The sequence below is a fragment of the Octodon degus genome, unplaced genomic scaffold, assembly GCF_000260255.1.
Source record: "Octodon degus isolate 3935 unplaced genomic scaffold, OctDeg1.0 scaffold00027, whole genome shotgun sequence".
In the NCBI taxonomy this organism is placed as follows: Eukaryota; Metazoa; Chordata; class Mammalia; order Rodentia; family Octodontidae; genus Octodon; species Octodon degus.
In genome coordinates this window covers 6,985,475-7,008,477 of record NW_004524603.1, presented here as the reverse complement: position 1 = coordinate 7,008,477, position 23,003 = coordinate 6,985,475, and the positions used below count along the sequence as shown (strand labels likewise).

General features: G+C 49.0%; 1 protein-coding gene across 1 annotated transcript in view; it reads left to right on the top strand.

Moving 5' to 3' along the window:
- Cul1 (cullin 1) overlaps nucleotides 1–23,003 on the top strand; it is a 78,590-nt gene that overhangs the window by 48,297 nt on the left and 7,290 nt on the right. The window contains exons 5-13 of the mRNA XM_004629013.2: nucleotides 1,342–1,392; nucleotides 1,837–1,927; nucleotides 2,772–2,935; nucleotides 7,136–7,298; nucleotides 8,316–8,446; nucleotides 19,718–19,825; nucleotides 19,903–20,009; nucleotides 22,193–22,241; nucleotides 22,543–22,674. Coding sequence (XP_004629070.1) covers nucleotides 1,342–1,392; nucleotides 1,837–1,927; nucleotides 2,772–2,935; nucleotides 7,136–7,298; nucleotides 8,316–8,446; nucleotides 19,718–19,825; nucleotides 19,903–20,009; nucleotides 22,193–22,241; nucleotides 22,543–22,674 — 996 coding nt within the window. The remainder of the gene's footprint in view (nucleotides 1–1,341; nucleotides 1,393–1,836; nucleotides 1,928–2,771; nucleotides 2,936–7,135; nucleotides 7,299–8,315; nucleotides 8,447–19,717; nucleotides 19,826–19,902; nucleotides 20,010–22,192; nucleotides 22,242–22,542; nucleotides 22,675–23,003) is intronic.

The following is a 23,003-nucleotide window of genomic DNA, read 5'->3' as shown; positions in this document are numbered from 1 at the left end:
AGGTTTGGCGCAGAATTCCTCAGGCGTAGCAGTGCTTGCCCACAAGTCGCAGGCGCGGCACACAGCTCCACTCCTTGCTCCTGCCCGGCCGCAGCCAGCCAGCAGCGAGAGCCGACTCCACTGGGAGAGGCGTGGCGCAGGCGGGCGCAGGCTGGCCACAGGCTCTTCCTTCGCAGTGCCTGTCAGGTGCCAGAATCCTGAAATCTCATTTGTGTTCCAGTATCAGCCTGCAGTGGGCACTGTTTGTGCCTTCTTAAAAACATTTTTCTTGGGTTGGCCAGATAGCTCAGGGGACTAAAGCACCTATTTAGGCAGAGCGCAACAGCAGGGGTTTGATCTCTGCATGCCATGCCGCTCCACCCCTGTGGCACGCACTCTGAGACAGTAATTGAGACTGAGCTGGTGGCACACACGGGCAGGTAATCCCAGCACTTGGGAGGCTGAAAACAGGAGAATCACTACGAGTCTGGTCTAGTAGCGGGACCCTATCCTAAATTCATTAAAAACAACACACATTTTTACTTAGAAAGTTTTTTATATAATAGACTGAATTTATAATCAATGTATGTATAAGTATAAACTTGATTGTATCATTAACTGGGGGGAAAAGAAGACTAATGGCATGTATGTTTAAATAAACAGTTTGAGTTAAACTCTTAGAAATTTAAATTTTATTTCAACTAAGACCCCATGCCACAGTCTAAAAATCACATACAAATGCTAAAATTCCTATTTTCAGAGCATTTTTAGAGTGGTTGCTTAGGACAACTCCTGGGGTGTTCAGGGGAATGGGAAAGCAGGCTTCGTGCTGCTTGTGCAGTCAGTTAAGGAGCTTCGCCCGAGTGCGCGCTGAGCACAGCGAGCTCCTGCAGAGCTGTTGCCCCGCCTGGCCCGCGTGCTCACGGCTGGGCGCGTAGGGTGTGTACTTCCGCGAGCCCACCGGCGTCCAGACAGAACTTGCTGGAGTTCTGTAAGCTGTAATTTGTCTTACTATTAGAAAACTGGTAAGTGGATTCATTTTATCACTGCTAGGTTAGAAATTAAGTGTATTTGACCCAGGGAACAAAGGTGTGGGCTGCCTGCAGTCCTTCGGGCGGCTGAGCTCCCACCTGCGTCTTCCCGAAGTCTCGGTTGCTCCGTGGCAGCGGGTGGGTGCCCGTCCTCTGCAGCCATGGGCGGCGAATCACAGCTGGCCTCGGATTTCATCTGGGTAGTGGATTTTTACAAGTTGTAACGTGGGAATTTTGATGAAATGTGGGATTCGGTTTATTTTCTTACTTCAGCTTTAGGAAAGCATTGTAAAAGTGCACATATGTAATACTTTTTTTTTTTTTAATCCAGCTTGCATTGGTAACCTGGAGAGATTGTCTGTTCAGGCCATTGAATAAACAGGTACCTATTTGTCTGAGTGTGTGTGTATTTTTCTTTTTATTTATTTTCTTTTTTCTTTTTCTTTTTTGGCGGAACTGGGGATTGAACTCAGATCCTTGAGTTTGCCAGTCAAGCGCTTATCCTACTAAGCCATGTCCCCAGCCTTGTATTTTTCTTTTTAAAATCCCTTCCTGATGGGATCATTGCCAGTTTGAGACCAGCCTGGACTACAAAGTGAGCTCAAGGCCAGTCTGAACTGTCTAACGAGACCTATCTCACAAAAGGGTAGAAAAAAATCCCTTTCTGATGTCACTGCTCAGCTCCTGTGTTCTTCACACTTTTGGAACCCTCCGGACCATTTCCCACCTTCGTTGTTTGTGGCTTCGAACCCTTCAGGATACATAATGATGTCCACTGTATTCTGTGCTCTGTGTGTCTTACATCTTTCGTGTGTTCTTTCTAAAGGTAACAAATGCGGTTTTAAAACTGATTGAAAAGGAAAGAAATGGTGAGACCATCAACACAAGGCTGATTAGTGGAGTTGTACAGTCTTATGGTAAATAATCTCCTTTTAATTTATTCACTTTTCATATCACTTAGAAGCTGTGACACCTGACACGTTCATTTAAAAATATCTTAGTATCGTCAAGAATGTCGCTAGCTAAGTCAGTGTGATTTCATTTGACTACTCATCATAAAAGTTGTTTGAGGGGCTGGTGAGATGGCTCAGTGGTCTAAAGCACCTACTTAGAACAAGCTTAGCAAAGCACAGGGACCGTGGTTCAATCCCCAGCACCACATGCCAGCCAGCCCCGCCCCCTGGTGGGCTGAGCTGGCCACACATACACACAAATAAATAAAATTTTTTTAAAAAATAAATACAAATAAAATAAAAGTTGTTTGATCCTTATGCCTTAAGGAAATTTTGGTGAAAAAGAAATTTGAGTTTTTTCCTTTCTGGTCACATTGAATTAGTGTATATATACTATGATAGAGTTATTGAGCTAATGATAACCAGAAATCGATATCAGCTTGAAAAATTGAGATCAAGAAACTGATAAAGTAATACAATGTCTTTAAAACTTGGGTAGCATTGTTATTTCTTTGAAAGCTTAAATATGAAATTTTATTGGTTTTGGAAAGGTAAAAAGTTCTCTGAATGAATCTTCTGTTAATTTTGAAGTATTCCTGGCCATGGGTCAGAATTATTATTTTTTAATACAACTTAGATTATTTTTCTTTTATTGAAACAAGTGTACTTTAATACTAGTAAGTTACTGTAGAACTTCCATTTCCATCGACCTTTTAAGCATAACTGAAACTGAATGCTATACCTAAGTATTTTCTGTGAAATATAGCAAAAATAGGATAATTGAAATATAGCTCATATTTATTTCTAGTGGAATTGGGGCTGAATGAAGATGATGCGTTTGCAAAGGGCCCTACGTTAACAGTGTATAAAGAATCCTTTGAATCTCAATTTTTGGCTGACACAGAGAGATTTTATACCAGAGAGAGTACTGAATTCTTGCAGCAGAACCCAGTTACTGAATATATGAAAAAGGTAAGCGTAAACACAGTATGTAACGTAGCCCTAAGCTGCTCGGTCATCGCACCTCAAGCACTTCTGGGCACGCGCGGCCTCCACGCAGATCCTGTGTCGGCCCCATGTCCTGCGATGTCCCCAAAGTGTGCCTGCTTCTGCCTCCAGTGGTCGTGACTGAGTGTGTAACTGCGTGCTTTTTGTGTGTTCCGTTGTTTCTCCTGAGGTGTGGATCTGTGTCTGATGAACATCATGGTCTTCTCAGAGAATTTTATGAAAGAAGTATTTTTCAAGTTTGCAGATGTTTTAAGTTTTTACTCCTAAAATATTCCCTTTGGGACTACAACACTGCTTTCAAGTTGCATTAGGGAAGAAGTCCTTTGGAAACTGGAGGGTGAGGACAGGTGGGAGGTGGGCCCATGTGTCACGCCCTTTGCTGTGCCAAGTGACGTTGTCCTGAGGTCCTTGTAGGATGCTCCTTGTTCTCTTCCTTGGAAGTGCAGGTATCCTAGGCATAGGCTCTGAGGAGAGAGAAGTCAGGAGTGCCACACGTTGTCCGTACATGGCCTGCAATTGAGGGTTTGGCGGACTGTGTAGGGACAGCTGAAGCTCTTCAGCTCTGCGACTGTGTGCCAGAGTGTCATGGCAGTATGTAAACAGCCAAGCGTCACAGTGTTTCAGTAAAACGTCTGTTAAAAACAAGCTGCGTCTGAGTTGTCCCACAGGCTGTTGTTTGTTGACCCCGGAGTGAGCGGTCTTAGTAGGTCCTGGGGAGTCTGGAACATGCTGGATTTGCTGCCTGCTCTGCCCCTTATTCCTACCCACTTGGGTATGAACAGGCTGCAGAGGTAGGAAGGTAGGTAGGTAGGTAGGTAGATAGATAGGAAGGAAGGAAGTCAGCTTAGGAAGTTAATGAGAGCCGCCACTGCTCGCATCTCATGGAGAAGGTCATGCCCGCTGGGCGTCGGGATGCATCTTCCAGGCGAGACCGTGTTCCTGAGTGGAGCTCCTCAACTGGAAGTTGGAAGTCCTCAACAGACAATATTTCTCATAATCTAATGATGAGACGAATCAGAAATGCTACACACTTGGAACCCTGATTCTTCTTTGTGCATGTTTTGGGTTAAATCATATTTGTGCGCTAACTGAATCCCAACCAGCTGAGAGTGTCAGACAGCCCTACCAAATAGACTTCTGAAAGATCCCTTTTGAGCCTGTGCATTGCCTGTAACTTCATCTTGCAGTGTGGCAGTGTAGTTTTCTTAAGCACCTCTCTTGTTGAATGCTCCAGTAGACGAGCGAGAGTCTTGGGCGCCTCCTAGCAGAGCGCACACCCTCTGCACTTCCCCACCTGGCCTTCTGTGGGCTGCGCGCACTGTGAGAGGCTTGCGCACGCGGAGCACTCTCTGCAGGCGCCGTGGCTGGCCCAGGTCCACCCGCCCGAGGACAGACCTGCCTGAGAAGGTCTGTAAAGCGCTGCCTCTACATGTGGGTCTGGCTCTACCCGAGATCACTTCAGCCCTTGTCCTGTTGGTGTGCATCTCCAGCGGAGCAGTGCTCAGTTCCGATCCCTCCCCCAGGCCATGTAGGTATCGTTTTTTTTTTTATTATTATTTATTTATTACATTTTTATTTAGTGTGTGTATGTGTGTGGCCAGCTCAGTCCACCAGGGGGCGGGGCTGGCTGGCATGTGGTGCTGGGGGATCGAACCGCGGTCCCTGTGCTTTGCCAAGCTTATTCCAAGTAGGTGCTTTAGACCACTGAGCCATCTCTCCAGCCCTAGGTATCGGTTTTAACCTTTGTTTATTTTTATTTATTTTTCTTTGCGGAGCCAGGGATTGAACTCAAGCCCTTGAGCTTGCCAGACAAGCACTTATTAAACTGAGCTATCTCCCCAGCCCCCCAGTTTTAACCTTTCCAGTCTTCAACTTCCTCGTCTTAAAACAGGAATAATAATAATAATAATAATAATAATAATAATAGATTACAATGAGAATTGCATTAGTTTTAATTTACAAACCCTGTAAAATGAGATTTAAAAGCATGTCTTTGTATATGAGTGTGTAAAGCTGTAGAAGAGTGTGTGGCACGGAGCAGGCCTGGACAGGCCCAGTCTTGTGTGTCACTGCGCTGCAGAACTGCAGGGTGTCCATTGCCTTTGCATTCCGAAGCTTAGGGAGAAGTGATGGTGGTATTGAAACAGACCGAGAGCCCGCAGCTAACAACAACGCTGAGAGGAGCAGGCTTTGGAGAGAAACACTGCTCACTGCTCTCGGCAGCTGCCGTGGGCTCTGTTCCATTCCTTGGGGATCTCTGTGTTTTTCTGTGGTCAGAAGTCATTTAGTTGAGATGTTTGAGAATCAGTGGCTCATCTTTCTAAGGATGACTCAGCAGTCAAGGCCACATTAATGTTTTTAAAACTAAGCTCTCCTTACAGAAGAGCTTAGTTTTCTGTTCGCTCTTGGTATTCTGTTCCTTGCCTGCTGGTCAGGAGTGTGGTGGTCCTGGCTTTGGTGTGAGACCCGTCTGCACAGCACACACCCAGGCCCTTGGTTTCCGCCCTTCTGTAAAGCCAGCCACGAGGGCCCTCGCACCCAGGTCCAGCTCTCCCACTGCTTGGTCCCTGCGGGAGGCCTCCAGAAAACATGGCCACTCTTGAGCGCAGGAAGGGAAAAGCCAGTGCCCTCAGAGAGCCACCCAGCCACAGCATCCGAAGCCGGTCTCCGTCTGGGAAGGGGAAGTTTGTTTTGCTTCCTGGGGAGATAGTTCTGCAGAAAGCAGATGCAACTTCCGTCAGCAACACAGGCACCTCCGCAGGCAAGTATGCTGTGCCGTTGCAGCAACATTTGCTCTGGATGGGTCCAGCTGAGCCATGAGCAGGACCTGAACCCAGAGCATTTGTCCATGTCCTGAGGAGTGCTTTGATCAGCGAAACAGAACGGTGCACTACTGGAAAAAAGCAGACAGCAGCCTGGGACATTGCCCCTGCTCATCTCTGTAAATCAGTCTGGACTGTTGCTGTGGGTTGTTGGGAACCTGTTCACTTACGATTTGTAAACATATTTTATACTTATTTTAGTGGGCAGTGCTATTTTATTCACCAAATTATGCTAAAATTTATCATGAATTTTAATTCTTTAGGAAAAATTAATTACCTCTATTGAGTAACTTAAAAATTGCTGTTTATTTGTGAACTCTTTGCTCTCTTCCCTTGTCATGCCTTGGTTTGGGTCCACTTTGGTACATGTTAGCAGTCAGTGGCAGTGAGCATGGTGGCCCCGCAGCACGCCCCACAGCGCTTGTCCGAGCTTGCTGTTCCCCAGGATGCACCTGATGCACCCGCTGCTCTGGCTTGGCGGTCCCATGCCCTGCACAGCCACTGGGCCATTTGGTGTTTTCTTGGCCCAAGTGTTCATTTCCAGTTTTTCCAGATTTATGCAAAATTATTTTAAGTCTAAAAATGACTTTGGACAATTTTTGCGCAAAGTTATTTTGAATCTAAAAATGATTTGGGCAGTTTTGGACAATACTGACCTGCTTGCAATTGTAAGCCATTTTGGTCATTATTCAGATCACCTCAGCCACTTGGAATTATCGAGATTTCATCCTTGCTTTGATAATTTTGTGGTTCCTCTTTACACTTCACTGAGTATTTGTGGTGATGGATTCTGACTACACTGACAGTGCCTCTTCCGTTACTGTCTTGAACAGCCCGCTTTGCTCTCCTTTGGAAGGCAGTGTCAGCAGCCGAGGCGTGTCACCGGTGCACCGCTCAGCAGCTGAGGTCCATGCTCAGGCCAGGAGGCTTGGCACGTGTGCCCACAGGGGCCTGGTAGTCACTTCCGCGGTGCTGCTTGTGTGGCCCTCACTGCAGCAGCTTTCAGTCCAGACAGGGGTCTTGCCATAGCATCTGCCTGCCAGAGGACTGGGGCTTCAGGGGCAGAAGGGGGCTCCCCAAAGGGTGGAATACAGCGATGGGCAAAGACAGCTGAAGGGTAGTGACTGCCATTGTCAGACTTGGGAGGGGACTTTGAAACATGAGAATACCCAGACTGTCCCTCTGGCTCCTCAGCAAGGGTTGGTGTTCACTACAAAATCCAAGCCCGCTTCCCTTTGTTCTCAGTCCTGTTTTATTAGAGCAGAGTTGTGGCTCTGACATGCTATAATTCACACAACCATTCTCAGAGCGAATGCAAACGCTGCCTCGATTCACTCTGCAGGCAGAGGCGCGCCTCCTGGAGGAGCAGCGGCGAGTGCAGGTGTACCTGCATGAGAGCACGCAGGACGAGCTGGCGCGCAAGTGCGAGCAGGTCCTCATAGAGAAGCACCTGGAGATCTTCCACACGGAGTTCCAGAACCTGCTGGATGCGGACAAGAACGAAGGTGGGCCGGGGGCTCGCGAGGTGGGGCTGCGTGCTGCAGGCCCGCATCTGTGTCTTGCAGGGGCGTGGATCCCGGCGTGCGGCCGCAGCCTCGCCGGGGGCCTGTCGTCTCTGAAGAGAGGTCCTGGGTGGCCGCGGGGGCTGGGCCAGCTCAGGCTGGCATTTCAGTTTGGAGAAGCAAGATCTTTCCAGTTTAACTGGTCGCATGTGCTTGTAACAGTGCCTGCTGCCGCCCACGGGGTTTCTTTCCTCAAGCACTGTCTAAGTGAGAGAGTTGCTGCTCACATGCTCCCTGCGCTTTCCTGACATGTGCGAGGAGCTCAGACGCCCCTGTCCAGATTGGGGACTTTTCTTCTGTGGCTCTCAGAAATGGAGCACACACTGCATGTTCGTTTATTAAGTGAAGAACTTGGGGACTATCTTGTGAATTCTTTACACAGTTGTCGCAGCTATCCGTGTTCTTGTCTTCATTTTTTAAAAACCAGTATTTGAGTGCCTATTATGTGTCAGACGCAAGCAACGTCTCAATCTTGAGAACTTTAGAGGTATCAAGTGCAGTTTTTTATTTGAAAGACTTCACTCTGTTAGTGGAGTCTAACAAGGGGGAAAAAAAAAACCTATGTAATGTATGCAGTAAATTTCAACAATAGCCTAACTTCATTGTTAACTTTCATCAAAGTATAACAAAGAGAAAATATTGTGTTACAATTAAGTGTTTTGGTTAAGATCTAGAAACATCTAGTAGAAAGCAGGATGTGGTTGTGCACACCTGTAATCCCAGCACTCAGGAGGCTGAGGCAGGAAGATCTCTGCAAGTTTGAGGCCAGCCAGGGCTGCAAAGGGAGCTCCAGGCCAGCCTGAGTAGCACAGTGAGATCCTGTCTCAAAAAAAAAAAAAAAAATTTTTTTTTAAAAACACCTAGTAGAGTATTTTTCACCTCAATATAAATATAACTAATGGAACAGATACACAGAGTTTGTCTCCTCCATGCATAAAGGTGGCCACTTTCTTCTTTCAGATTTGGGGCGCATGTATAATCTTGTGTCTCGAATCCAGGATGGCCTGGGAGAACTGAAAAAGCTCCTGGAGACGCACATTCATAATCAGGGTCTGGCGGCAATTGAGAAGTGTGGCGAGGCTGCTCTGAACGTAAGTGGTGGCGGGTGGGTCTGCGCACACACGCAGGTGTGTGGCATGTGTCCCTTTAACAAATCTGCATGCTTACGGCGGTTCCTAGAACTCTCCTACAGAGCTTGTTTTGACTCTGAAGTAAGGTTGCAAGCCTCTACGCTTGGCCAGCGTATCGCACAGCGTCGTCCGGCTCCTGTAGGAACGAGGCAGCCGGGTCCTTTGCCTGTGCCCCTCGTTCTTCCTGACTGCCTAACAGCAGAGCTTCCAGGAGCTCGCCCTACCACTCTGCGCCTCTCCAGGATCTCGAGGTTATGGGGCTGCGGCAGCCTTGGCGTTCCCAGCGCTTCTCATCTGCCCTGGCTGCAGCTACAGAGCTGCGCTGGGCTGCCTGTAGCTCAGTGGAGGTTTTACATAGGAAATGTCACGTTTTCACGTGACTCAGTTGTCTCTGTCCTCCTAGATTTCAACTTAAAAGTATTTGGGAGAACTAATGGAGAAGAAAAGGTTCTAAAATGCAGGTTTTGGGTTTTTTTTTTTACTGTTTTCTTTTTTGGTACCAGGAATTAAACTCAATACCCGCCAGGCAGGCACTGTGCTGCTGAGCTACATCCCTTGCTTTGCAGTTGGTTCTTCTGAGGACTTTTCTCTCTTGACTTTGTTTTGCTTCCTGTTAATTTTATGAAAATATTCTTCTTAGGATGTTTTTAAAATCACACTTTGCTATTGTGCTTGGGAGGTTTAGTTTCCACGGTGAATTGGAGGTTGCTGTCTTAGGTGAATGTAAAGCTCTGTGTGTGTATAAAATGCTTAGCTCTGAATGTGCACAGGAGTAGGTGTAGTAGCTTCAGTGTTGTGAAAAAGGTCTTTTGCTGTACTGGGGATCAAACTCAGGGCCTTGCACTTGCCAGGTAGGCGCTTATGCCACTGAGCTATCTCCTTGGCCCCATGAAAAAGATCTTATAAATGAAAAGACAGCTTCACTGTTAGCCTGAGTGGAAGCCGCCAGCGTGGACCTGGCTCCTGCCATGCACCAGCTGATCTTGAGCAAAAGGCTGTGGCTCCTGTACCTGCCGGTGGGCCTCTGGGGACAGGCACACCTGCCGAGGGCCGAGTGGACACCGCCCTTCGCGGTGATGAGCGCTGTTCTTTGCGAGTGTGTGGTTAAACATGCAGTTTAAAGCTTACTGGGCATGATGGTGCACACAGGTAACTGCTGTCCTTAGGGAGGCCGAGAAGGAGGACCGCACGTCTGAGGCCAACCAGCCTGGGTGACTAACTCAGTGAGGCTTTCTCAGAATAAAAAGGGTGGGTGTAGTTCAGTGCTTTAGTTGTTTTGGTTTTTTTTTGTTTTTGTTTTTGTTTTTGTTTTTGTTTTTTTTTGGCGGAATCGGGGATTGAACTCAGACCCTTGCACTTGCCAGGGAAGTGCTAGTTCAGTCTTAATTACTGCAAAAAGAGAAAAAAAATTACTATCCTTACATTTTGATGAGTTCTCTCACTTCAAGCTGAAGGCTCCTGTTTAAAAAGTGGGACAGAGGCTGGGTGCGGTGGTGCATGCGTGTGGTCCCAGCACTCCGGGAGGCTGGGGCAGGAAGATGGCAAGGACAAGCCGAGCCGGGCTACTCACAGCTTGGTGAGACACTGTCTCCCAACTTAAAAATGGGAGACTAGAGGTGCAGCTCAGTGCAGAGGCCCTCAGTCCTCCCGAGCAGGGGAGCCTGATAGACCCAGGCGCACACAGCTGGGGGCTCGGGAGGGCCAGCTCGTGGGAGATGGTGCCCTCTGCAGCATTTCTTCCCTGGACGGTTTCCGCACTCAGTTTTCCTCTGTGAGTAGCAGAGCCATAAGTGACTTGGCTTCCCTCAAGATGAGAGTTTGGAATCATGGATTAGGGCCGGCCAGAGAGTCAGCAGATTAAAGTGCCTGCTTGTGCAGAGGCAGGACTGGGGTTTGATCCGGGGTTTGATCCGATCCGGTGCTGAGATGGATGACTGAGACTGGGCGTGGTGGTGCACACCTGTAATCCCAGATCTTGGGAGACTGAAAACAGGAGGATCACTATGAGTCTAATCTGTGTAGTGAGACTCTGTAGACCTAGTAGACCCTGTACCAGGGATATAACTCAGTGGCAGTTTTTGCCTGGCAAGCACAAGGTACTGAGTTCCATTTCTAGTACAAAAAATAAAAAGAAAGATTACCTGTAATCCCAGCACTCAGGAGGCAGAGGCGGGAAGATCACAGAAAGGTCAAGGCCAGCCTGAACTACATAGTGAGACCCTGTCTCAAAAAAGTAATAGCGGGGGGCTGGAGAGATGGCTCAGTGGTCTAAAGCACCTACTTGGAACAAGCTTGGCAAAGCACAGGGACCGCGGTTCAATCCCCCAGCACCACATGCCAGCCAGCCCTACCCCCAGGTGGGCTGAGCTGGCCACACACACACACACACACACACACACACAATGAATGAATAAATAAATAAAAAATTTAAAAAAAAAATAAAAAAAAAAAAAAGTAATAGCGGGACCGGGGAGATGGCTCAGTAGAATAAGCGCTTCCCTGGCAAGTGTAAGGGCCTGAGTTCAATCCCCAGTTCTGCAAAAAAAAAAAAAAGGAATAGCCATATTCCTTTTTACAGCTGTGGTGGTGCACAGCTGTAATCCCAGCACTCAGGAGGCTGAGGCAGGGGGATCACTGTGAGTTTGGCTGGCCTGGGCTACATAAGCAAGACCCTGTCTCTAAATCAGTCGATCAAATCAGATTATGAATTAATAAAACAAGTTTTGCTTTTTTGTGTGAAATGTCATATTAAACAATGAGATTGGCCTGAGGGTCCTCACGTTTTCTCTTTAGGTAGAAAGTACCAAAAGAAAAGAGGTTAGTTGAATTAGTAAAAAAATCACAATTAGTATACATAGTTTTTGGTAGAACTTAATTACTTGAGAAAATGGTTTTTTAGAGTTTGGAAACTTCTCAGTTCATTTGAACCAGGATGTAAGAATTATTTATAAGTACATGTTGTCATAGAAAGCATTCATTAAGTGATGTTTGCACCTTTGTTAGTGAGTGTGTTGTTGGTTGGCTTTTGTTTTGTTCTGCTTTGTTTTGACATAGTCTTATTCTGCAGTTAGGGCTGGACTAGAACCCACCATGTCATCCAGGCTGGCCTCCAACTTGCAGCGGTCCTCCTGCCCCGGGCACTGGGATGGTGTGTGTGCCACCACACCTGGTTTAAGTCTCTTTTTTTTTTTTTAAGGGCAGAAAAAGTTTCTTGGTATGTCAGTCTTGGGTCTTGCTCTGAAGGATGCTACTTACGTTAAAGACCAAAGGTTTGGTTTTGGTTTTGCAGCCCTGGGGGTTGTGCCCAGGGCCTCCCACTGGCAAGCTGTTGACCACTGAGGTACAGCCCAGCCCTTTCTGTTTTACTTTGAGACAGGGGCTCGCTTACCCAGGCTAGCCTCCAGCTTGCAACACCTGCTTCAGTCTCTCCAGTCCTGGCATGACAGGTGTGCACCGTGGTCCAGGCCGAAGTATTCGTTTTTAACTCCTGAAAGACTCAGCTATAGTTTTTTATCCATCCGTCCTTCTATGATTCTGCTTACACCATTCATTTAGTTTGAAAATACATTTTTCTGCTAACGTCTGCCCTAGACTGAGATTATTAACAGTTTCATATTCATATTCAAACAGTATTTTTTTGTTGTTGTTGTTTTGGCAGAACCAGGGATTGAACTCATGCCCTTGCACTTGCCAGGAAAGCGCTTATTCCTCTGAGCCATCTCCCCGGCCCCTCAAACAGTATTTTTGTGGCAGATACTTTAAAGCCTACACATCAGTTTTTCTTAAGGATATTTAAAAACAGTTACAAAATGAGAAGCTATTTCTGAATAATCATCTCAAGGGGAATTTCCTGTGCCATTTCCCTGGGTACCTGATCAAAACAGGCCGTACCCCTTAGCGGCCAACAGCTGAAAGATGAGCCCTGCAGCCGGAGCTGTTTTTAGATAGCAGTGTTGTGGCAGGCCCTGTCACCAGCGTGCCCGAGGAGGAGGGGCTCCAGGGCGCCTGGCACTCAGTAGGTCGATGGGGTCCACCCCACCCACTCCTTGCAAGACTCAGCATGTGGGCATCTCCCCCGCCTCTGGAGAGAGAGTCCCAGGCAGCTGTCACTGAGGGTCGGTTAGCTCAACCAGGAAGTTAAACTGGACTCCAGGGTTCCGCTGTCTCACACAAGCCCAGTCCAGGGTGGGATATAAAACTGGTTACGGGCTGAACAAAGGATCGTGGTCTAATAGGCCGGTGCACACCGCATCCTCGGTGGGCCTCAGCGCAGATCAGCACAGTGCACAGAGTCTTAAGATGTTTTTAGAAATAAAAAAATTGAAAGCGCTTGCATTGTAGGGTGAAAGCACAGCAAGTGTGTATGATAGTTGAGAAGTTAGTAGTCTTTTATAGAAAAGTAACTGTGCTAAAATACAGCAGGAGGACAGGCCCCTCCACATTGCAGATGAAGTGTCAATAGTGTCAGTACATGCCTTGCAGCTTACTGCAGTAGTCTTGGTGGGAGGATCCACAGTTACATGGAAATATCCTGCCTTTGGGCCTCCTTGTAAGATTATTAGGACTCTGTGAGCCCCTCTGCGTAGCTGCCTGCCTGTGTCCCACTAAAAGCCGCTCCTTCCACCATCCCTGGGTGTGGGCTGGTGCCTGCCACACAGCGACACTGCCCTCACCTTGGTGCACGCCATCCCGGGCCTTCTCATGGGGCTTCCTTTCCTGGGGGGCATGGGCGGCCTTGCAACCCCTCTGGAGCCAGGAGACCCCCTGCCAGGAGACCCCCTGCCTGCAGCCTGTGTTGAGGTCAGCATAGCCTGAACCTGGTTGGGGGAGGCTTGACCCATGTCTGTAACCGCACCTTCCTCTGAGCCCCATTGCGCCGCCAGCCCAGTGGCCCCATATCTCCTTCCTCGTGTTCATCTTCCATAAAGATTTCTGGTTTATTTATTTTTTAAAACTATTTTTTTAATTTTTATTTATTTATTGTGTGTGTGTGTGTGTGTGTGTCCCCAGCTCAGCCCACCAGGGGGCGGGGCTGGCTGGCATGTGGTGCTGGGGATTGAACCGCCGTCCCTGTGCTTGCTAAGCTTGTTCTAAGTAGGTGCTTTAGACCACTGAGCCATCTCACCAGCCCCAAGATATCTAGTTTAATCTTCGCAAAACACCACTTAGGGTCAGGATGTAGCTCAGCGGCATAGTACCTGCTTGAGTCCCTGAGTCCAACTCCTAATACCAAAAATTAAAAAAATATATAAAAACACCCCTCATATATTAGTTATGCTTTGTATTTTTTATCTTTTGTTTTAAACAAAATACAGCAAAACTTCATAACAGCAGGTGAAATTACAATATTATACCAAGCAAAAATCCCCCTGTAATTTGCCCCGTTGTACCAACTGATGTCTCCACTGTGACAGCCGTCCTGCTGCCTGCTTGGCTTGGGCTCCTGTCCTTAAGGCCAGCGCAAACCCTCTCTTCTGGAAAGACCTCCTTTCACCATCCCCCCCGAGCCCTGTGGCGTTAATAAGACTGCGCCGCTGCGTACTCACTGCTGACTCTGAGTCGCCCATTGTCTCCCACAGTGTGAATCCCTTAAGAGTGAAACTCGTACCTCCCATCCTGCGCGTTATCCTTTGTGTAGTGTGAGCACCTCACATCACAGCCACAGGTAACTGCCCGTGGTGGTGGGGAGCACCCCGCCTTGAAGCACAGCCTAGCCAGATGAGTTCGTATGCCTCCTCAAACGAAATTCTGACTTCAAGCTTTTTGTGTATGTATAAGACCTGAAGTGACCACTGATTGGCCCAAGGCCTGTTGGAGACAGCCCGAGCGGCCTCCTTCCCCACGTCCTCCCTGAGAGGTGCCCTTCCTGCCTCCCAGGCCTGGGCCAGCTTGATGCCTCTGTGACAGTGCCCTCCGTGGTCTCTGGTGCAAGTCAGCTCTCCCAGTTCTTGTCAGCAGGGAAACCGCTTACAGTTGCATCCGTGAGTGATTTGTAAGGTGGTTTTTTCCTTTTTTTTTTTTTTTTTTTTTTTTCAAAGATAACAAAATTCCAAAATGAAACAATAGGAGAGCAACAGTGGGCAGTACACTCACTGTGCCTTGTTGTCTTCAAGCTACTCAGAGGCCAGGACCTCAGCATCCAGCTGTCCAAACAGCATTGGCACAACTGTCCCCATGGGAGCCCAGAGGTCAGTGGCACAGCTGTGCCAGCTGGCTGTTGTATATATGTGTGTGTATTTTTTTTCTCTGCCCTTCTTTTTCCCGTTCCTCCAACTCAGTTCATCTTTCATTTTGAAGTTTCTTCCCGTTTTGCAATATCTGTCGTACATTTGGGGTTACTCCTTCAGCTTCTCACACTGGGGCAACAGTGCAGTGGCACGCATTGGTGTCCAGTTTATTTCATTATGATTATGGTCTCAAGCTGCATCCATTTACCTGTGAAAACCTCCAGTTTATTCTTCCTTATGGTTGAGTAATACTCTATTATATAAAAAGACCACTTCTTTCTTATTCATTCCTAGGTTAGTGGCATTTGTGTTTCCAAGGTTTAGCTATTACAGATTGTGCTGCTGTAAATAAACATGAGTGCACTTAAATTACTGTGGTATGCTATTTCTAGTTCTGGGAAGATAATCCCGAAGAAGAATAGCTGGATCTAATGGGACCTCCGGCCCTAGTTTTTTCAGGAACCTCCACTCTGATTTCCACACTGGTTGCACCAGTCTCCCCTGGCACCTCCAGCGGAGAAGGGCACCTTTTCCCCCACAGTCCCTCCAGCATTTGTTACTGGTTGATTTCTTAATAATGGCCATTCTTTGCAGGGTGAGGTAGAATCTCTGTTGTTTTAATATGCATTTCTCAAATGACCAGTGATGTTGAACATTTTCCATGTATTTGCCATTTGTATTTTTCATCTGAGAACTGTATATTCTTCTCAGATGCCCATTTTTTGGATTGGTTCTTTAAATATGGCGGGACTGATTTTTTTTTTTTTTTTTTTAGTTCTTTGTATGTTCTCAATAGTAATCCTTTGGGGCCAACCAGATAGCTCAGTGGACTAAAACACCTGCTTAGGCAGGTGCAACGACCAGGGTTCGATCCCAGGTGTGCCCTGCTGGCCCCGCCCCAGTGGGGCGTGCCAATAATCCCAGCGCTTGGGAGGTTGGAAACAGGAGGATCACTGCGAGTCCAGTCTATGTAAGTGAGACCCTGTAGACCCTGTCCTAAATACATTTTAAAAAATAATAATAATCCTTTATCTTTTTTTTCTTTTGTATTTTAGGGAATGGTCTTCAGGGTGTTCAGGGTCTCACTACTAGATCAGACTCAGTGATTCTCCTGTTTCCAGCCTCCCAAGTGCTGGGATTACAGGTGTGCTACCACATCCATTCTCAGTCACAGTCTCATCGTGCCCCGGGGGCAGGGCTAGCACGGCAGGCCCAGGGAGGGATCGGCCTCCTGCCTCTGCTTGCGGGCGCTGTAACCCGCTGAGCTATTTGGCTGGCCCTAGTAAACCTTTATCTGAGGAACAGCTGGCAAACATTTTTGCCACTTTGTGGGGTGTCCCATCACCCTGTTGGTGGTTTCTCTTGCTGTGCAAAAGTGTTTTAGTAAGATGAGAACCCAGTCGTTGATTGTCTGTGCCAGTCCCTGTGCGATGAGGTTGTATTCATAAAGGTTTTGCGTACTCCAGTGTCGTCGTGAGCTTTCCTGTGTCAGCAGACTGAATGTTTCTCTCTTAATAGTTAGATCTTTGATGCATTCAAATTCAGTCAGTCTTAGTACATGGAGAGAGATCCGAGTCACTCTTAGCCCTCGGCATGTGCCGAGCCAGTCTTTCCAGCACTGTCTCTTGAAGAGGCTGTTTTTCTTCCAATCATTGTGTCTGGCTCCTTTGTCAGAGGTAAGGTGGCTGAGTGTGTCTGGACTTATTCTTGTACCTTCTAGTCTGTTCCACTGATGTTCAGGCATGTAGGGTGATTTGAAAAGGCTCAGGACTGCCGTGGCCTTTCCTGGGACTGAGAATGTGGGTGTGTGACGGAGCAAGGGGAGGACCTGGGACAGCAAAGGCCACTGCTGTGTCTAACCGGTGCCCTGGGAGTTGGATGCTCCTGTGTTACAATAAAAAAATTCTAAAAGTTCAAGGAAGCTTTGTTATTTACAAACATTTCCTGTGTGTCCCCGAGACCAAACCCCTGTGCTTGGAGTGACCCAGGCAGGCCAGGTGTTCTAGGGTTGGCCCGTGAAGGCTCCCAGCCACATAGCTGAAGTCAGAAAGCAGTGGTGGTCAAAGGCTTATTAAGTATGGGCAGAGATCTCGCGCACGGTCACAGCAGACATGATAGTGGCTGAAGCAGAATAGTGCACAAGTTAAGGAGAGTAGAAAACAATTCTTAAACCTTAAAGCTTGCATCTATATTTTTAAACTTTAAGCCACATGAAGACTTACTATTTCTGCTTATTGAAAAAGCTTACATGATGGGTAGGAAAGCCTCATTAAGAAAATGGGTGATTCATGCTGCTCAGTAGCTTGTAAGGCCTCACGTTTTTCTTCATGGAGAAATAGAGCACCTCAAACATTTGTGGGTAACAGGGAAAGACAATCCAAGGTAAAGTATTCTTTTGGAGGGAGGTGGGGGCTTTTGAGGGTTTTTTGTTTTGAGGCAGGATCTTGGTGTAGGGGTCAGGCTGGCCCTGAGCCTGACCTGGAGTGCGCAGCATTCTCTGCCTGAGCCTCTTGAGTGCTGGGGTTTCATGTGTGCACCACTGCCCTCTGCTAGGCCAGGTCAACGTGGAAGTCTTCCACAGATTGTTAGCTGCCTCCACAGGGGCGCTCTGGGGTTGTGTGTGCCCTGCAGGGGTGGGGCTTTGTCTTGGTCTCACATGGCAATAAGCACTTACAGGAGGGAATCCACTGCCCCAGGTGGGCAGTTACACGATGATGTGCTTGTTACTTCTTGAGGCTTGGTTTCCTTCCTCCTCTCCTCAGGAAAAAGTTGCCCAGAGGTGGACTGTGGATAGTGTCAGGCCAGGCCGTGTGTCCTCAGGAGACCCGTGTTCGTTCATGAGCTTCTCCTGTTGCTTCAGGCTAAGTAAGGTCGCCCCCACGGGGGCTCCAGGGAGGCCCAGCTCCTAGGGACTGTTCAGACCTGCCCCTCCTGCAGGCTGAGCGCAGCTGCCCCGGCCTGGAGCAGGCCAGCGCCCTCCTCTGCCAGCGTTCCCGGGGAGGGAGCACTGAGGCACGTGGAGGCCTTGAGTACTGCGGCGATGGCCATGGCTGACCCTGGATGCGTGCAGCTCTATACAAGCTCTCCGCGAGGTGGAGCTTTGAGCATCTGTGTGAGTCTTCTGTTGTTGTGTCCCTTAAGGATGGTTAAGATCAATGGAACTTAGGACGGACGACAGTCTGGTAACGTGTGTGTCCTCTCTGGGGTTGTGTGGGTATCACATGAGCTCCCAGGCCTGTGGTAGCGGGCCAGAGCACTGTCGCTGGGAAGTTTCAGCTGCGAGGAGCTTGCTCAGATGAGGGGGCTCTGGAGCAGCCTGTCTCTGGCCCCAGAGCCCACATTTCCGGGCCGAGGGCTTGGGCACACCATGGCCCTCGAGGGTCCCACTGCCATGCAGCCCCCTGCCCACCCGGCTGTCTTCTTGAGCATGGGGACCCTTGGGTTTAGAGACTGCTTGGCTCCTGGCAGGGATTTCTACTCATACAGGAAACCCTCGTGGGCGTTCCTTGGGAGATTGCTGTTTTTCCAAATCTGACAAAAATTAGTTCAAAAAACCTCTGAGAAATCTGAAGACAATGCTGTCATTCTCCTAACACATGGCAGCAGTGAGCCCAGAGTCGCCGCTGGTCCTGAGTCAGCCAGGGCTGCGTGCGCGGGCAGGTGCCATTCAGCCAGTGCCCCCGGGACCGGGCCTTGCGGCCTATGCTGCTGGTGGGCGGTTTTTGTAGAAAGTTCATACGTTGATGTACACAATGCGCTTCACACTGACCCTATGAGTGGTGGTCCAAAACTTGCAAGTTTTGGAAGCCAACAAAGTCCTTAAATTGGCACTCAGAGGCGCTGCTGTTCACCTCACTGAGAAAGGGGGCATCTCCTCACCAGAGCTCACTCCGGAGAGCCTCATGATGGCCAAGACAGGCTGGCTCGGCCGGGGGGAGAAACAGGCTGCATTTATTGCATGTTTTTCCCTATAGAAAGCCTCTCAAACTTTTGCTTATTTTTCTGGTATAAAACTATGTGCTGATTACTTACTAGTTAAAAATGAGTAAAATGTTACCCCAAATGCAGAATAATGAGATCTGGGGGCTTTTGTGTTCCTAATTCTCAGTGCCGCAAGTTCCTGTATCAGGAACTCGTGCTGTGCTCGGGGAGCCGCTGTGACTGCCTCACCTCGGCCCAGGGCCTCCTCCCAGCGACTGCCCTTGCACCTCCCTCCCCCTGCGCCTCCCTCCCCCCTGCACCTCTGCCCTGCGATGTCCTTGCCCACCTGCCTGGTGCTCAGGCGCCTCCAGGGCGTGTGCGCTGCCTCTGCTGCGGCCCAACCTGCAGATCCACCCTGTCCTCGACCGAGCCCGCGTCCTTGTAGGGTCACCTGCTAGGCTGCGTCCTAGTTTGTGACCTCTGGCTGGTGGCTTTGCCAGCCAAAGTAAGGTTTAGAATTTGAATTTTCAGCAACATCAAAAATGATTGTGCAGGGCCGGGGATATAGTTCAGTGGCATAAATGCCTGCCTGGCAAGTACAAGATCCTGAGTTCGATCCCTGGTGCCGCCCCCTCCCCCCCCAAAAAAGGTGGTGTGGACAAAGCTGTCCCTTTGCACTTTGAAAATTCCATCTTCAAGATAGTTCTGAGGCTTTGCTGTGTGTGTGCGTGCATGTGTGTTTCAAGAGGGTCTTTCCCTCCAAGGTAGCCTCAACCTCCCCATGATCCTCCTTTCTCAGTCCTGGAATGACTAGCATGTGCCACCACACCCCGCAGTGCCTTTGCTGTTGCTCATGAAGCCTGGAAATCAGTGTTTAATTTTGAGTCTGGCAGATCCACTTTCTTTGCTGGTATTTATAAACAGAATGCTCATGTGTCAGTGGTAAACCCAGAAGTATTGCTGATCGTATTTAACTTATTGAAAGATGCGGGTAGGCCTTTCAGAACACTTACAGCGGCTCCGTAATGTGCAGTTTAATTCTCAATAACCAGCATCCCCTCTGCACCTTTTTCTGCTACGTCAGGACCCCAAAATGTACGTACAGACGGTGCTGGACGTTCATAAAAAGTACAACGCTCTGGTGATGTCGGCCTTCAACAATGATGCTGGCTTTGTGGCTGCGCTGGACAAGGTGAGTCGGTGCCGCCGTCCCCGTGGGAGCGCGGGAGCGTGTCCGCTGTGCACTTACTGTCTTCTGTGTGACGACAGGCTTGTGGGCGCTTCATCAACAACAATGCGGTTACCAAGATGGCCCAGTCGTCCAGTAAATCTCCTGAGTTGCTGGCTCGGTACTGTGATTCCTTGTTGAAGAAAAGGTACCAAGTAACTGGTCTTCCTTTTTTTCTCTTGTCTTTTCGAGACGGGTCTCACTATGCAGTTCAGGCTGGCCTTGAATCACTATATCGTAGCCCAGGCTGGGCTCCAACTTACAGTGATCTTCCTGCCTCAGCCTCCTAAGTGCCAGGATTACTGGCAGTGATGGGTTTTTTCTTAGTACACCAGTTTAAAATCCAAGCTTTTTTGTGAGGAGTTAAAGTACATGCTCCATTTTACAAGCAGTGTGATCTTTGTACCTTCTGAGATAAGATCATTTGTCATATTTCTAGTTAACTCAGTGGCAGCTCCAGGGGCTGCCTGTGACGAGCAGAAGAGCACCCAGGACTTTGGAACTGAGCCTCATGGCTGCTCAGTCGGGACCTTTGCGTGGTCTCGTCTCCTCCTGTGCGTGTGCAGAGATGGCGAGGCTCGCCTGGCCCCAACTACTGCTCTCCCTGCCTGGTCTCTGCTCATTGGGTTTTTTCTGTTTGTTTTGGTTTCCCTTGGTGTCTCCTTCGCCTTTCAGTGCCCCTCAGAAGTGATCTCAGTTGGCTTCGCAGTCCCAGCTGTCACATCACAAGTCTCCGTCCGGCTTTCTGAGGAAGGGATTTCCCCCAGCCCCAGCTTGAAGGGTCTGGGTATTACTAATAAGTTGACTTGAGCAGCTGGCAGGGCCTCATTGCAGAACAGGTGCCTCATACCCAGCACAGAAAGACCAAAAGCAGGCCTCATGTAGCTGCAGACGCCTGCTGTGGCTGTGTGCTGGAGGCCTCATGCTCTTGTACACAGCTTCTAGGAGATGCAGGGTGACTTCCTGTGGCAACAGTGAGCTTTGTGCTCTTTTTGGTAGGGGATGGGAGAAAAGGTTGGTATGAGTCAGTAGCTATCCCTTTTTTAAAAACTTAAGTTAAAATTAATTACTTTTTAAAATAGCTGTCTCTTAACTTTGCCAGAAAGCCACTCCCTGATGCCAGTGAGAGCCTCGTTTCTCTGTTCCTTGCTGTGCTGGTCTAACGTGTTACTTAGCTGTGTCGTTCAAGCACACCAATGACCCCTTCCAAGAAAGAAAAGGGCTTACTAGATAGAGTGCTTCTTGGGACTTGATGGCGCTTTTTAAGCTGCATCACGGTGATGTGGGTAATTTAACGTGGAGATGATGCCGTGTGTGGTCTTTGGGTCATTGGCCATGGCTGTGAAGTGGCCTTGGTCCCCACTTGTGCACAATCACTGCCTGTGCAAGTCTCCCCAAGTTCCCTCGGAGGCCACGGAAGCTCTGTGTGCTGTTCCTCCAGCAGGTGGGGAAAGGCATCTGCCACCACACACACAGAGGACCGAGCTAGGGGCTCGTGGTTGCAGGGTGCTGGGCTCTGGCCTCCATGCTGGGCCGCTCATCATTTGGTGTGAGTTAGTAGTCTTCTTTTTGAAGAACTCTGCAGGAAAGAGCTCAAATTCATTTCCCTGAAGGTCGCCTTTGATTGCTGCTGCTTCCTAGATGGAAGGGGCCAATTTAAAGACAGTCTTTGGGCTGGAGAGATGGCTTAGTGGTCTAAAGCACCTACTTGGAACAAGCTTGGCAAAGCACAGGGACCGCGGTTCAGACCCCCAGCACCACATGCCAGCCAGCCCCGCCCCCTGGTGGGCTGAGCTGGCCACACATACACACACACACTAAATGTTAAAAATAAATAAATAAATAAATAAAGTTAAAAAAAATAAATAAATAAAGACAGTCTTAGCACTGCTGACTTGCCCAGGGCGCCCGGCTTCGGCCCAGGCTGCTGCAGTCTCCACTCTTGCTTTATCCTTCATTGGGCCGTAAGAGGGGCAGCCTGTGCCTTTTTTGTTTTTTCAAAGTTGAATTACAACAAGGTGTGAAAAGCACTTAGAAAGTGACGTTCCTGTACTGGTATGGAAGTGGATTGTCTTAAAGGAAAACTTCTTTCCTATTTGCTTTTTGTAAATGTCTCACGCTGCTTGGCCCCTGGCTGCTGAGGGATCCCGCTGGCCTGCTGTGCCCCTGCAGGTTAGAAGGCGAAGCTGCCCACAGCAGGACCCCGGGCTGGGATCTGAGGTGCTGGTCGTTGGAGCCGCACTTTCGCAGGGTGACTGAGCTAAGGCTGCTTGTGTGAATTTCTGCTCCTGCCTTCGTTCACGTTTTAAAACTCTGCCTTACAAATTACAGTTCTAAGAACCCAGAAGAAGCAGAACTGGAAGACACACTCAACCAGGTGGTAAGTGTCTTCCTACCTTTGTGGTAGAAACACACTTTAGGGGGCTGGCCTGCCACGCCAGGGCTGCATGGGCCACTCCATGTTTGCTCTGCCTTTCTCCCCGAGTGGAGCCATTCCTCTTGGCACCGGTGTTTCCTCATGGGGCGGAGTCTTGTCCCCTGGGGCGTGGCGTGAGGGCTGATGAGAAGGCCTGCTGCTGGCCTGTGCGCAGCGCCTGCTGAGCCAGAGCCCACACAGCTGCAGCATGCAGCCCGCCGGCCTGGGGGCGCCCACGCTAGCGTGCTCTCTGCGGCTTTGCCAGATGGTTGTCTTCAAGTACATCGAGGACAAAGACGTGTTTCAGAAGTTTTATGCAAAGATGTTGGCCAAGAGGCTGGTGCACCAGAACAGCGCAAGCGACGATGCCGAGGCCAGCATGATCTCCAAGCTGAAGGTGAGCTCCCGGGGGGCAGGAGGAGCTGTGCCGTGGGGCCAGGCACTGGCCCCCCGCCGCCCACAGCTGGGACGTGCAGTGGGCTCGTGTTGCCCACATCTGCTTTGCTCTGTCACAACGTTCGGGTTCCTTGCATCTAGGGGCTCAAATAATGTTCGTGGGTAAAGGAGGACCTGTCGTGGTCAGCTGCTCTGCCCTGCTGTGCCAGGGCCTCGTCAGGTGCTCTGTCACAGAGCTGTATCCCTGTGCCTTTTCGTTTTGAGACTCTGCTGAGGTTACCCAAGCTGGCCTCTAACTAGTGATCCTTCTGCCTCAGCCTCCTTATTAGT